Here is a 15020-nt window from a genome sequence, read left to right as displayed (position 1 = left end):
TTTTTTTTCTATTGATTACTCATGCCATGGAGAGTAGAGTTCAATAATATTTTTTGGTTTTTGTCACATTCCTAAGACAAAAATTTGATTAGAGTAAATTTACCCCCATTGATTTCCGGATGGGGACCCGTTTCGAAACCGTTTCGAAACGGGTCCCCAAATATTATTGAACTCTAGTCTCCATGGCATGAGTAATCAATAGAAAAAAGGTCATTTTGGGGGTGAACTACTCCTTTAATACTCTTGTAAGTCATGTTTCAGTATGCAGGACTACACATGAGCAGAACCTTTCCCTCGTATGCATCAATGCCTCTTATCAGATATTACGGTACTCCTGATAATTGCTATGTATGCGTTCAGTCCTTTTATTTGGTCTTAGATATGCCGTACAATATAGAAAATAACCCTTAGCACTTAGAAGTTGATTCCAGTTAAATATGAATTGTTAAGTCTCCATACAATTTTCTTTCAGACTGATCATTCAAGAAAAAAGTTTACCATGAAGCAATCTTACTGCCGTTATGCTCATCCAACTCATGCATACTGAGGAAAAGAACTATGCAATTTTTGACTGTGGCATTTAATGACCGGTAAACATCAAACTCCACCACACACAATTTTCAAAAATAAACACAACTTGTAAATGTACTTTTCCCCCGCACTTTGCCAGTCTGTCACAAGTTTCCCCCACTCATGAATACAGATAAACATGTTTGAATTCAATCAATGGTATTTGATTGATCACATGTGGAGGGTTAATCTGGGCATTGTTTATTTTTGAGTGCTTTCTCATGACTATTGAACCACGACTTATCCTTTTTTGAAATGTTTTGCCTCTGTGAGATAACTGGTTTAAAACCAACTGGATTTGCTTGGAAATGAGAACTTGGTAAATGAATGATTCTGTTTTAAGAATTATTTCTGGTCAAATGTAAGCATTTTTTACATTGTGGGTAAAAACAAAAAACATTTGGACTTTGTTCAATTGGTCTCATACTGTTTGTATGTTTGAGTCAACTTATGTTACAGTATCAAAATTGATGCACAGCAAAATCCTTATTTTACCACTTAATCTCTATATTCGAACGTAGTCATATGAGGGATGGCGAAAAAAGCTCATCTACAAGCTCACAACTCATGAGCTTGCAAAGGAAAAAATGTAAAAATAAAATAAAAAGGGTTGCCCAAAATACGGACACCACAGTTAATTGTGGATAATTAAGAGTGTGCATTATTACGAGTTAACAATTTTGCTGTGTACTAATGGACTCAAAAGAAAAACCTTACAAAGTTGAATTGCCCTAAAAAAAAAAAGAAAAAATCAAACACTGGTTTTGCCTTCATGGGGTATTACAGAAAGCTGACTTTTGTGTTGTAATTATAAGCAAAGAATTTGTTTTTGTATTTGAGCCTTCAATTTGTCTTTTCTTGGAAGTATACCAGAAATGTTCCATGAGCAAAATAAAACTGATGGTGGCATTTGTTTGGAAGCAGAATGTTTCAGGAAGACTTGTTAAACTGAATAATGTATTCTGGAAATCTGTACATAGGAGAAACCTCTCCCATTTCCAACATATTCAAAGGGGTAATTTTAGCAAGGAGAGAAAATGAACAAGATGCTTCCAAATCAAATGTCTTAACACCCAAAGAGTGAGGAATTGTAAAGGACTTGTATTTTTTAAAAGAATGTATAATGTGAAAATGTTTGCTTATGCTTGTTTTGTATAAAGTAATGTTGTATTATGATAAAGTAATAACTTTTTGAATTGAGAGCAATATAATACTAATAAAAAAGAGTATCCATGTCACAGTGCTCTTCTTTAAAAAAGGGGGAAAAACTGAGGAATGGCGATGTGGATTAATTCAATTAGATTTATTTAAGTTGTAATATTGGCATCATTGGAAAAGTTCACTTCAGGTCACTCCTGAGTTGGTCGCGTCACATCCTGTAGACCTTTCTTCTGTAGAACACAAATACATAGTTTAAGTTGATTAATGGAGCAATTATGTCATGCAAAAAAAGTTCAAATGGCAGATCTACAAGCTCACAACAAATGCTTTCTGAGCTTGTCAATCAGCTATTTGAACAATTTTTAAATGTATACATGTTTTGGCTACTACTATAGAGCATATCACTTGGTGCAGTGCTTGTCGATCTGATGTTGTGAAAAATATATATATTAAAGCGAACATTAACTAAAAATTTTGCTTATGTTTAAAAAATTACAACTACTCAACCTATAAGAAACAAGTTTTACAAAAAACTGAACTGATTTAGAAGACATTTTTAGAAGGGCCTCAGGTCTCACTGATGTGTTCAAAGCAAAGTGCAGGCTGAGGTTGGACAAACTCACCGCCAGAATGCTCTGCAGGGCCTGGCAGTCCTTCAACACTCTGTCACATAGTTTCCGCTTGTCCTCCAGGTCTTGCAATTGGCTCTCCATGTCTTCCAACAAGAGCTGTAGTGTTGGACAAAACATAACATAATGGGTCGCTCTACACGCTTGACAAATATGCAAATGTTATTGGATCAGCATTGGGCAATTTCATGGACTTGATGTAACTGGTGACCTTTGTTGTTGAGCCATCTTGTTCAGCATTTTCACCAGCCTTGTGTGTGTCTTGCGGTTTGTCATCTGAAGATCATAACAAAGTATAATGGGACACATTGACATTGCAGTATATGAGTGCCTAACAAAGCAATTGTGTTTTGTTACCTGAAATAGAAGCCATGAGTTTATACTATAGTCCACTTCTCTTGCTTGGCTGCTGTTCTAGTATTGCTCTAGTGTTTTCTTTTTTTTTTCTACCTTTTTTATAGTGCACAGGTGGAGCCTGTTTATCAATCAGTCAGTGGTTGTCAAATTGGGAGCTGAGGGCCTCCCAGCCAAGGGTCCTTGAAGGGGTTCCAGGGGGTCACCAGCTAAATTACAATATTAGGCCTACACCAACTATAAAGAAGTTAGCATAGTGAGAGAATGTTTAAGAATCATTCCGATTCAGATTGAGGTTTCACTCTTTCTACTGTCAAACGACACGGAGAGGATATATCACTCCTTGGTGTGAATGAAGCCTGATAACGAGAGTCTGCAATGTTGCTTTAAGAAACCATCTGTGGGCGTTACCCGGAAGAGGTTTCATCATCATTCAAGCGACGACAACATGGTGTGAAGTCGACTCGTGTGTGTGTGATTATGTTATGATAATGTTAATGTATGAAGCGGCGTTTCATGAAGCGCGTTTATTGTCTAGGTTTTAAATTGATCGAATCAAGAAAACACGCTCACAGTTCCACCGCTGTCACGAGACGACAACAAGCAGCAGTGATGTGTAAAGAGCTGAAGACCAAAGTGCTGCCTCTGTCACCAGAGACTGTCAATGGACCATCTGCACGGCATGAGGGCCAGATGGCAGGTATAACCTCACCTAAACTCACTATAAACGTCTGCCATGTCTGTCTTTCAATGTTGTGTGAGATACATGAAGTGGTTCTGTGTAAATAAGCCGAAAACCTTACTAGGATCTCCTTTTAGTTGACCTTGTACCAGTGATTTGTACTGTCATGAAACTGTACTTTTCCTGTTGCAAACTTCTAATAAATTATTCAATCAATCAAACCGTTTATAACGTACAGTTGATATGGAATGTGCAATGGTGTCAAAAGTACTCCAATGTTTTACTTGAGTAATAGTATCAGTAACACAATATAAAAATACTCTGTTACAAGTAAAAGGTCTGTATTGAAAATATTACTTGAGTAAAAGTACAAAAGTATTCGCATCAAAAATGCCAAAAGTAAATGTGCTAAATGTTTGAAAATTGCAGATCTACAAGTTAACTGTTGTGAACCTGTAGATCTGCTATTTTCAAATAGCCTGTGTATTAAATACTGCTGAAGTGCTTAATGTATGTATGTTTTATAATATCATTTCTGCAAACTCACTAGTAACCAAAGTTTTCAAATGTAGTGGAGTAAAAGTACAATATTTGCCTCTGAGAAGTAGTGGAGTAGAGTAGTAAAAGTGCAGAAATGTTAAAATACTCCAGTAAAGTTAAAGTACCTCAAAATTGTACTTAAGTACAGTACTTGAGTAAATGTACTTAGTTACTTTACACCAGTGAGAATCCCCTGAGATAACAAGAAGAAGAATGCAGAAGTAACGCTTTCCATCCATCCATTCCATGTGTTGACCCAATAGTTCCATGTGGTGACCCAAATTCACTCCCAACACCAGTTCAAAACATAGTCTTCATAATAATGGGAGTTGATGAAGCACACGCTCTATAAAGTTACGACGGTGTCGATTGCCCAAAAAAGAGCTGATCTACAAGTTGTTGTTGGGGTAGCTCTGGTCCGTAGTGTTAGAAGGAGTTCTCCTTAACTCCTCCTGACACTATGGAGCTTTACCCAGCTGATGACTGCTCAGATGTTAATGTTCAGTTAAGCAAGCACACAGACCTTTTCTGTCTTTATTGATAGGGGATAGTGAAGATAGACAGGAAACGGAGAGAGCGATGGGGATTCGGGAGTGACATGCAGCAAAGGTCGTCGGGAATGGGATTCGAACCCACAACACACTGTCAGCCAGGCTGCACAGAGCACCTGGACCGATAGGTCAGCGGGTGTCCCAGCTTGTCACCACTTTGACATGGGTGGACTGGACCAAGGAAGACCAACCAGTGACCTTCTGATTACCAGGCATCCTCTCAACTCACTAATATAGGCAGCTGGCTTGTAGATCAGCTTCTTTTTTTTTTGCAAGGGTGGGACAATGATGGATTGCAAAGAGTTGACATGGAGGTGATGTCCAGGTTTGTTCTTTTTGTCCTCTAGATGGCGCTGACATCCTGAACGTCACTGCGGAGGCTCTGAAGGAGGGCCAGGTCGTGGCCTTGCCCACTGACACCATCTATGGCCTGGCGTGTCTGGCCCAGAACTCAGAGGCCATCAAGAAGATTTATGACATCAAGGGACGAAACGGAAACAAACCGCTGGCCATTTGTGTCGGAGAAACTCAGGACATTTATAAGTAGGATCTAGTTGTTTTTGAAGAATGTTTAGTTTTCACTGTTGCTACAATTAGAATATAAAATGTGTGTGAATCCAATGATGTATATTGTATCGCTATAAGATATATTGAGGTTTGAAATTCTGTCCATATTGTGCGCAGGAATTCTCACCCCCCTCCAGTAGCACCTAGACTACATTTTGTCCTGCAGGAAACCCAGTTATTATACATAAAGACAAGCAAGCAAAGAGAAGTTGTTAACATACATACATTTCTACTGTATTTTATTATGACCAAACTGGGAAGACTTGCTTTCCCCTTAGGGCTGGTTTATATGATTTCAAATCAAAATCCTAATTATTTCAAACTTTTGCCAGATGACTACAAGCTCACACTGTGTCATGATGCGAAGCTTTGTCAGCGTGTAGATCATCTGTTTTCTATTTTTTTTGCACAGAACCATTGTACAACGAAGTACTGTATAATACAGAGCTTAAGTGATATAAGAAATGGGAAAAAAAGAGATCTGCTTATAATATTTTCTGTTATGTTAATTGTCGAGCCAAACTTGCCCGAGCACCACTTGCCCTATATAACAATTGAAGCTTCAAAAGGGTACAGTTGACCTTATGTGATGTGTATGTGTCATGTCCTTGTCCCTGAACAGGTACTGTAAGGTGAAGGTGAAGGATGAGCTTCTAGGTGACTTGCTGCCTGGTCCAGTTACTCTGGTGTTTGAAAGGTCAGAGGTACTCAACCCAGACCTCAACCCTTTCACTCCGGTAAGTGAAGTCCATCCCTCAAACTGGACACATGAGGTGCTATTAACTAAAGATATGTCAAAACCGACTTTTAAGACTACAGACTTAAAATAATTGAGAAGCAGCTTTTATGTGTATGTATATGTCACGGTTTTAAAGAGAAACAGGACGGTCGAGAAACGGAGCACTCGGTGTGCAGCACGGGGCGGAACAAGCGGTCGCCCACAGCAACATCCTCCAGGCGGAGCCGCGCCCGCTCGATTGTCCACGACATTGCAAGCGGCGCGCAGGCCAGCGGACCTTGGTCCTGCTCTTCGCCCCCGAGCACCGCAGGTGCGAGTGGCCGCGAAGAGCGGGCCAGGGCCGCCGCGCGAGTTACGAAGCCGTGGTGAATGCAATAGTTATATTTATGCCCAGGCCGTAAGGCCTGGGCAAGCCCACGATAAACACCCTGTCCAAGTGACTACAATGGAGCTAATGGCTAAGCTAGGCTAGGCTAGGCTAGGCTAGGCTAGTAAATACAGTCGCAAACGAGTGACGTCAGCGCCTTCACTAGTGAATGCGAGTGAATGGCTGTCGTCGCCACCTGGTGGTGATTAGTGTGTGGTGAACGACAAAACAAGCGCTCTTACAATGAACGTCCTGCGTTACCCAAACATCCTGTAACATATATATGTTTTATTTGTATATATTTTATTTTGTATGTATATTTTATATGTGGATGAATTGGAAATAAGTCCCAAGGATTTTGTTTGTTTGTTTTCCTTTTAGACTTGTCTGACTGACCTTGTGCTCTTTACATTTCTGACCAAAGTAAAGTATTCAATCGACATGAAGAAAGTATAATAGTTTTTTATAATCAACTAAATTGATTAGTCTGATTTACCACTAAGGCCTGTGCTCCACTGCAGTCATCAGGCGTCTCCGTCAGTGTCAAAGCTGGGAATTCCCTTTTTAATCAATGAAGGGTGCTCCATTGCCAACGTTGCATTGCATCGGTATCCAACCACAAAAATGGTCGATACTTTGTTGTAGTACAATGGTAGCGTGCAAAAAGTTAATTAATCGTAATATTGATTTGAAGTCATATCGCCCTAGCTTGGGGCCAGCCTATATACTAATGCAGCTAACTAACTGCAGTATAGATCCCCTCCTTGTTTTAACATGGCTGGGGATGTCTAGCTCAGCTAGGCTAATATCGCCCAGCCTTATGATGTGAACACATTCATTCATTCACTCTTTCATTCATTCATCCATCCAGTCAGTCGTAAAAAATGGAAGTGATGACATGCCGGTGTCCCTATGGACTCTTAATGAAGTTTTCCATGCCCCACCAGTTAGTGGGTGTACGTATACCAGACCACGACTTCCTGAGACGCCTTTGCCAGATGTGTGCGGAGCCACTTGCACTGACCAGCGCTAACATCAGCACACACACCAGCACCGTGGCTGTACATGTGAGTGAAAGTACACTTTTTGTGTTGGGGGAAATTGTTCTAAGACAAATGGATGTTGAAATGCATGTTGAAATATTATATATTTTTATTTTGTAACTTTTGACTTATATCTTCAAAATAATTGCTACTACAATGTGAACACACACAACACATGGACACTTAACTCCTAAGTTATGTGAACTTATGATCACATTGTTAACAATGTCTCAGTCAATCACAGGTTTTATAAAGATATATTATCTTGTCATCTGTAAAACACTGATGTTTTTATTCATTCATGTCCAGGAGTTTCAGGATCTGTGGCCTAGGCTAGCAGTGGTGGTAGACGGCGGACCAATAGGAGACCAGAGCCGACTGGGGTCAACAGTGGTCGACCTATCGGTGCTCGGCAAATACCGCATCATCAGGCCTGGTTGGTGAGTAATGGCACATCGAAGTAGATGGTCAGTAGAATCAGTGTTTCCAGTATTTATGATGGCCTACCGCCATTTTAGATAGGCCTCCCACACAGAAACAAATCTACATATTTACTGTATATATATAGGCAGTCAGTTATGACTGCTCAATTAATTACAAATTTGACTTCCAACAATTACCGGTATGCAAATAAGACCATTGAGATAAAACTATTATTGTGCCACTGCCACATTCTGATTGGTAATGATGCTCTCATTTTATCTTCAGCAACAATACTGTACAAGATTTGTTACACAATCGTGTCTGTAGTCCACAAGGACAAGTTATATGACCTATTTGTTTTATTCATTGAAATTCAAATTCAGTGGTCTATTTGGGACCGTACCTATGTTCCCCAGGTTCTATGTTCCCCACTTTCTTACCACCTAAGCCTACCCCTAACCCTAACCCTAACCATAACCTCACTAAAACCAATGCTGTGAGGTGGGGAACATAGAGTAGAGCGGGGAACATAGAACCTGGGGAACATAGGTTGGACCCCGTCTATTTGGTCTATGACTAAACAATAAAGCATCAAAACACAGACAGTCTGCGCCGCCCAAACCGCAACTAAGTACAGCATATATACCTTAATGAACCACCCGACCAGCAAACCACCAACTACTGTAATGTATATTCATTATAGTAGCTGTTGAGGAATTTGTGAGCTTGTAGATCTATTTTTGAATAGGCGAAAATAAAAGAGTGTTGGAACTGGTCCTCACATTTACTAGGGATCCCCTGATACCCCCTCAAGGACCCCAGGGGGTCCCTGAACCCCACTTTGAGAACCGCTGCTCTAGTGAAAGCAGGGAGAAGAACATACCTCAAGTGTTTACAAAGATATGGGGGGAGAGCTTGTATGTCCAAGCTGTACAAAAAGAAAGGCAAGGGAGGAAAGGAAATCAAGCAAGAGAAAAAAACTAAGAACAAAATATACCTGATAAAAAATATATATATATTAAACCGTGGTATTATCCGCAAGTAGGTCCATGAAGAAGAGCAAAGCAAAATGTCAAGTCACTTGTCAGTATAACCCATTGTAGGATTGATGATATGGGGTGGTATGGCACCTCTTACCTTCAAAGCCCGATCAACCCTACAGTCCCTCCCGCTCACTCAGATAAGTTAAGACAGAGCAGCTGTCAGAACCTTCCCTAAAACATCCTGGACAACGCTCCACACATCCCAGACTCTTCTCCCTTCTCCCCTCTGGCTCCCAAACTGTGGGACACAAATAGAAGGTGCTAGTGGGAAGTGAAATTTCATGGAGTATCACGTTTAAATGATGAAAACAAGTGATGGATCTTTAACACTTAAAACAGTAGCATTATGAACATGAACTCTGTCTTTCTCTCTCTCGCCTTACTTTTTTGGCCCACTTAATTTGTGTGCAACCTTAGCATTGTCCGTTTTGAACATTGCTCTGATTAAGTCGGCTTCTTTCTGACCTAGAACAAAACAGGTTGGAAGGGCTCACACCAGTAGCGTTGAGGTGCTGACCACGGTGCAAAGGAAGAGAGGTCGCACAGCTCATAGCCACCATGCATTTTGATAGGAAACCAAACCTTACACAGAGGTCTTCTTCAGGGAATGAATCAGGGAATAGGAAGCAATTGGAAATATAGATTTGAGGCCATCTGAAGCAATAGAAATGTATATTTTTATATAAACTTAAATGTAATTTCCCCTTTTTCAGTGCCTTCTCCGCTACGGTGGATTTGTTGGAGCATAAATATGGGCTGTCGGAGGACCCAGGGGATAAATGAACCCTTCTACTAATCACACAAAACATGCTGAGACGCACAACAATTTCAGAGCTTCAGGGCTTCTTCAAAAGACATCAGTCCTTTTCCTGTTTACAAGGAAGAACTATTGTTTTTCTGGGAACGTGCCTAATAACTTAAGAAGAACACCATCCTTGCTGTATAAAGGTTTTATGGGACTGAAGGCACATGGTCGCTGTTTCTGTTGGAGCCTTGGCGGATAGCTTACACTTAACCCTTCCATCTTTATTAGTGTTAGCATGTATCCACAGATTTGAGAGGAAGTTTAAAATTACAAGTCCTGTGAGCTATTTGTGTCTTTTTTGCAGTAAAAAGTTAAGCTTTACCGTCATCAAAGCAGGTTTTACTCAGGAAGTGATGCTGTTGGATTCTTAGTTGAATTTGCATTTGTTACTTGGGGGATTGTAATTTCAAGCAAAAGTACACTCCAGTTGTAGCCTTTTAATTGTAACGTAAACGACTTGGCTTTGTACATTGTGTATAGACTATAATCACATCATTTATTTATTAAGAGTGCCAATCTATTTTATTTTATTTTATAGGTGGGGGGATTATTGGGTTGATAGTTGCAGGATGGCTGTCTTTTCAATCTGCGTGTATTGTACTGTAGCGGAAGCTACTTGCTCATTAGCCTACGCTTTCAGAGTTTTGGGGAATATCATACTCGACTGTTGGACCAAGTGGCACCATTGACCATACAGTATTCATGGTGGCCATTTTGCTCATACTCGGGAATGATTAGTGGTGCAATGGTGATTCAATGTTTGGGGGGTCGCGAACGTCGCTCAACACCTACTATACAGGTCTATTGATATGCATATAGGCTCGTTTCTTTGTTAAAACAGTAGTCACGGTGTGAACTTGGGAGGGTGCGAGACCCTGGCTCAGAAAAGATATGGGTTGTCGTGGGCGCTCGACCCAAGACTATGCAACACTGGGTATGAGCAAAATAGCTTAAGTGTGAAGTAAGAGCAAAGTGGCCACCTTGTGACTATGGTCTATGGTTTGAAAAACATCTGAATAAGATGTACACAAATACTGTAGTTGGGGGGAGGAGAGGGGGGGGCATGGTTTGTTTACCAACAGTTATTGTTGTGGGTACATATAATTCTACAAACCTTGGCTAGGGGCCGGGCAACAATAAATGTATCATACTGTTTTCCATTGTTACTGTCTTCTTTTCTTGCAAACATATCACATTTGGGCATATAGGGTTGAAAATCCATAAATGTATCATACTATTTTCCATTGTTACTGTCTTCTTTTCTTGCAAAAATATCACATTTGGGCATATAGGGTTGAAAATCCATGTTATAGCTTTGTTTTATTCACCTTAGTCACTTAGTCATCTGCATTTTCTTGTGAATCAGGAGGGTACGATAGTGAAGAATTATAGAATTCTAGTATCTTTGCTGTGCAACACTGGTGTACGGTATAAATTAAGCTCACAATGTGTCCCAACATAACATGATGCATTGTGAGCTTGTAGATCAGCATTTTTTGGTAAAGGGTTTTAATTGTAGAGGGGGGGAAAGCAGGTAAAGTGCAGATCCAAATGGGGCCCAAATTGACTAAGTCTACTTCAGGGGTCATTTTAACATCTGCTCTGGCTTTTGTGCCCAGACAGTTTTAAAATTGCTTTATTCGATATTTAGATTTAGAGTTTACAGATATTCATGTCATCAGACACTCCCCTTCTACAGTATAAGCCCATTCAACTTAACACTCCATGTTAACCATGTGAAAACACACCTCTCTGCTTCTGACTAATAATGCCTGAGGGGCCAGTCATCATTTTTGAGCGGTGGTAGACCGCTCCTATACGTGGCTGTGCATGTGTCTGTAGCCTTTTTCCTCAGCGTGTGTACGTAGCATCATGTTTGTCTAGTGATGTCATATGTCGTATGTCTGTAGCACAGAAAAACGTGTGTGTAGCATAGCCTGTACATCTTAGACTCAAATCCTAGTCTGAAGACGTTATGCAAGCACGACCACCGCTCACTTCACATTAGGTGTGATTTTTTTAATTCGATTTTAATTTATTAGTGTGGTTGCTCTAGGCCGGGGGTCAGCAACCTGCGGCTCTTTAGCGCCACCCTAGTGGCTCCCTAGAGCTTTTTCAAAGATGTATGAAAATGGATTTTTTTTTTTTTTTTTTTTTTTACGATTTTCTTTATCGTAACTGTCAGGCAGAACACTCGTATCTCCAAGTTTCAAATTTGCAGGTTTCTCTTCGCAAAGTAAAGCCCTGCTTCATCATACAACACTGACGCACAAAAGTAGTGAAAACAGCAGATCTACAAGCACACAACGCCTCGCACCGCGAGGCGTTGTGTGCTTGTAGATCGGCTGTTTTCACTAGTTTTGGACATACAAGGTTTCCACCCGACAACGACAATATATAAGGCTTTTTACATTTTTTGCGGCCCCAGACAGATTTCTTTTGTTTTTTTTGGTCCAATATGGCTCTTTCAACATTTTGTGTTGCCGACCCCTGCTCTAGGCAACATGCTGTTTAATTGTTCATGGAGGAACTTTTAGCCAATGAGGAAGCGGCATTCTCGTGACATCACCTTTATTCTCTATCTTCTAGTTTATGTTTTTGTAATTGTTTTGAAAATGCAAAAATAAAATAAAGATTTTTAAAAGTAATTGGAGATGATGTGCCCCTCACACATTATAAGAACATTATCATTTCTCCAGAACCTGGGAGTGCAGGGACGTGTTAATATTGTTAACATTGGAGTTTGAAGTTCAATGGCTGGGCTTGTATAGGAGGGGTGGCATGTAAGATAGATTGAACAAATGTGTTTATTTCAAACATGAATTAAAAGCAAATAAATAAATAAAAGCATAGCAGTAGTACTGTAACAATGTTTGAAAAGGAATAGGATGAATGATCTAAATATTGACTCAAGCAACTTATATCTGGGTTTCACATGATTTAGATGTTAAAATTACCTTAGAAGTGTGAGTGAAAAACCTTTTAGGGCTTGTGTTATTTTTTAATTTTTTTCCCCGCCTATAATGGCCTGCCCAAAATAGAGACACCAGAGTTAATGTAGTGTGAAATTAGATTGAACTGCAAATGTTAAAGTAGCAGCAGACCATCCTAAATGTGGATAATTAACGTAAGACACACAGAGGTCGTACATTTTATTCACAAAATAGCATTTCTCCAAGTGCGTGTCTATACATACATACTCACACTTGCAAGACCAATTTATAGGCGCTTTTCCCTACTGAAAAACATGATGAACATAATCTCATCCATATACCAACACTATAAAAGGTTTTACACAAATTAATTTGTTTCAAGCGTTCAGGGAATTAGAATTTCAGTGGGTGACGTCATCTGGAGTATGTGTGTTCAATGTAGCAGCACCAAGACATGAGCAAAATCGGAATTGCACACATTTTTACTACGGTGTACTGCAGATAATTAAATTAAGATTCTTACTGCAGCGACTTGGGCTTTTTTGGAATTCAAATCAATGCTAGAAATTTTGCAATTTGGGTGAAATTCACTTTTTCTGCCCAACTGATTAATATGATGCCCATCATGCTGGAAGGATTGCATCTAAACCAATGTCAAGAATGACTTGTATATGTCATTTGGAAAATAAGCAATATTGTGATTTTCTGGGAATTACTGGAAATTATGATTATGAGGCCCTCCTGTGGGCTGAGTAACGTTTTCTCATTACCCTTGTGATACATCATCAGGCCTTTCAAAATTGTTTAAAATAATAGTCTATACATGGTCCTCTACTTAAATCCTGAAAAGCTGATGTTTCACAGATACATGATGATCATTTGGTAAACTCTCTTCACCAGTAGGTCCAAACGCTACTGTACTGTTGCTCACCATCAGACCGGGGGGACCGCCAGCGGTTGAAATGGACCCCTAAGCCCGTATCATAGTCGGGTCCGCGGTGGAAGGCTTTACACCGCGGTGTAGTCTTTTCGAGTCTTTTTGAGTCATGAAACTACAACGTTACATCATTCCTCACGGTGGAGAGCTTTCCACCGTGAGTCCCAACACATCTCTCTGTTTTTACTATCAGACAGACAGGCTCTACACCCCGTTCACTGATTGGTCGACCTGAACCGGTCTAGACGGGGTAAAGGACTTCACCGTGGGCCGTGACTATGATGGCCTGCACTTATTTTCTGACTTGAGGTGGAAAGCTTTCCACCTCAAATTTGCGGTGGATAGGTCTCCACCGTAGACTCTGATACGGGCTCTACGGGTCTGTAACGCGAGTGAACAACGGGTCTGTAACGTGAGTGAACAACAATGTTAATTTCATTGACTAAAACTGTGACGAAAATGTTTCGTCGACTACCTTTTTTCACTGACAAAAACTAAATTAAAACTAAGTTATGATGATGACTAAAACTAAGACTAAATATGTTGACAGTTTTGTCAACAAATACAGTCTAGACTAAAATGTCAAGGAGGGACTTTTGGAGAAGAGATCCAGTAGAACCAAGGCCCCATTTACACTGGCAGCAAAATCCAGCCTGAATCAGATCTGTGCCACATCCAGATTGGAATCTGATTGGTTTAAATGGTCATATGTTCACATGAAACAAATCAGATGCCAATCTGGTCAAGTCATTTTATGTTTGATTGCACTTGGGTGTTGCGCTCTGAAAATAGCAGATCTACAAGCGTTGTGAGCTTGTAGATCGAATATTTTCAGCACGCATCCAAGTGTAAAATCAGGCATAAAATAAAATTTTGTTGACAAAATCAACTGTCTTTAGTCTTATGATATTTAGTTTACAAACCGAATGTTTGTTCACTCTCAGGGCTCTATTATGATCCAGGTCTTATGCCTTATGCCTTAACGTCTTTGCCTTTTTTTTACTATATACATATATTTCAAATAGCTGATCTGCAAGCTCACAACGTGCAGATGTAGATCAGCATTTGAACTATTTAAAAATGTTTTTCAAAATAGTAAAAAAAGGCAAAGAAGTTAAGGCATAAGACCTGGATCATAATAGAGCCCTCAGAGTTACAGACCGGCAAGGGTCCATTTGGAACCCTGGTGGTCCCCGGAGCCAACGTTGAGAACCAGTGCTCTGCTGTAGCCAGCTTTCTGATCACAGAATAAAGATCAAGATCAGAATCCTCCTCGAATGAAAAGCATATATAAATAGCATGGCTACCATGTCTATTTCTCATTGCTTCTATTATTTCAGTGCCGAGGGGGAAAGGAAGTCACTTGATAGCGGTAGCCGGCATTGTGATAAAGAAAGAAGTCACTTCAGACATTTGCCTCTCAGATAGGACAGAGTGTTCAGGTCTAAATGTCCTTGCAACCGGTGAAGCCAGAGGAGTAAGATCTTTTTTAAGATGCCCCTGATGTGTCCATGCTTGTTAAGGAGGGCAGGGGGGCAGGGTGGTGATAAGGCAGGCAAGAGAGAGGGAGGCAGACCTCTATAGCACTTAAGACATCTGGTCTGTCAACGGGAGTAGTAGGGTTTCCTCAGACTATCCCATAATGCCACTGTAAAACCGAGCTCGGGTCAAAATGA

The 15020-nt window shown here is 40.2% G+C and overlaps 1 protein-coding gene across 1 annotated transcript; it reads left to right on the top strand.

Annotated features, from left to right (window-relative positions):
* The first annotated feature begins 3206 nt into the window (after window positions 1-3206).
* Window positions 3207-10358, top strand: yrdc (yrdC N(6)-threonylcarbamoyltransferase domain containing). The gene is made up of 6 exons (XM_080746387.1): window positions 3207-3414; window positions 4835-5030; window positions 5677-5791; window positions 7108-7227; window positions 7513-7643; window positions 9383-10358. The coding sequence occupies exons 1-6, from the start codon at window positions 3216-3218 to the stop codon at window positions 9450-9452; spliced, it is 831 nt and encodes a 276-aa protein (XP_080602513.1). The 5' UTR covers window positions 3207-3215; the 3' UTR covers window positions 9453-10358.
* Window positions 10359-15020: the final 4662 nt, after the last annotated feature.

The sequence above is a fragment of the Nannobrachium achirus genome, assembly GCF_963921795.1.
Source record: "Nannobrachium achirus genome assembly, chromosome: 2".
Taxonomy (NCBI): Eukaryota; Metazoa; Chordata; class Actinopteri; order Myctophiformes; family Myctophidae; genus Nannobrachium; species Nannobrachium achirus.
Note: the sequence above shows the minus strand (reverse complement) of the source record. Positions and strands in the feature narration are given on the sequence as shown.

What these genes read in the sequence shown, in the direction of transcription:
- yrdc (XM_080746387.1), top strand. Translation starts at nt 3,216, where the DNA reads ATGAAGCGGCGTTTCATGAAGCGCGTTTATTGTCTAGGTTTTAAATTG. An exon ending in ACCTCAACCCTTTCACTCCG is followed by an intron (nt 5,792 to 7,107) that starts GTAAGTGAAGTC and finishes ATGCCCCACCAG; the next exon opens with TTAGTGGGTGTACGTATACC. An exon ending in CCAGCACCGTGGCTGTACAT is followed by an intron (nt 7,228 to 7,512) that starts GTGAGTGAAAGT and finishes ATTCATGTCCAG; the next exon opens with GAGTTTCAGGATCTGTGGCC.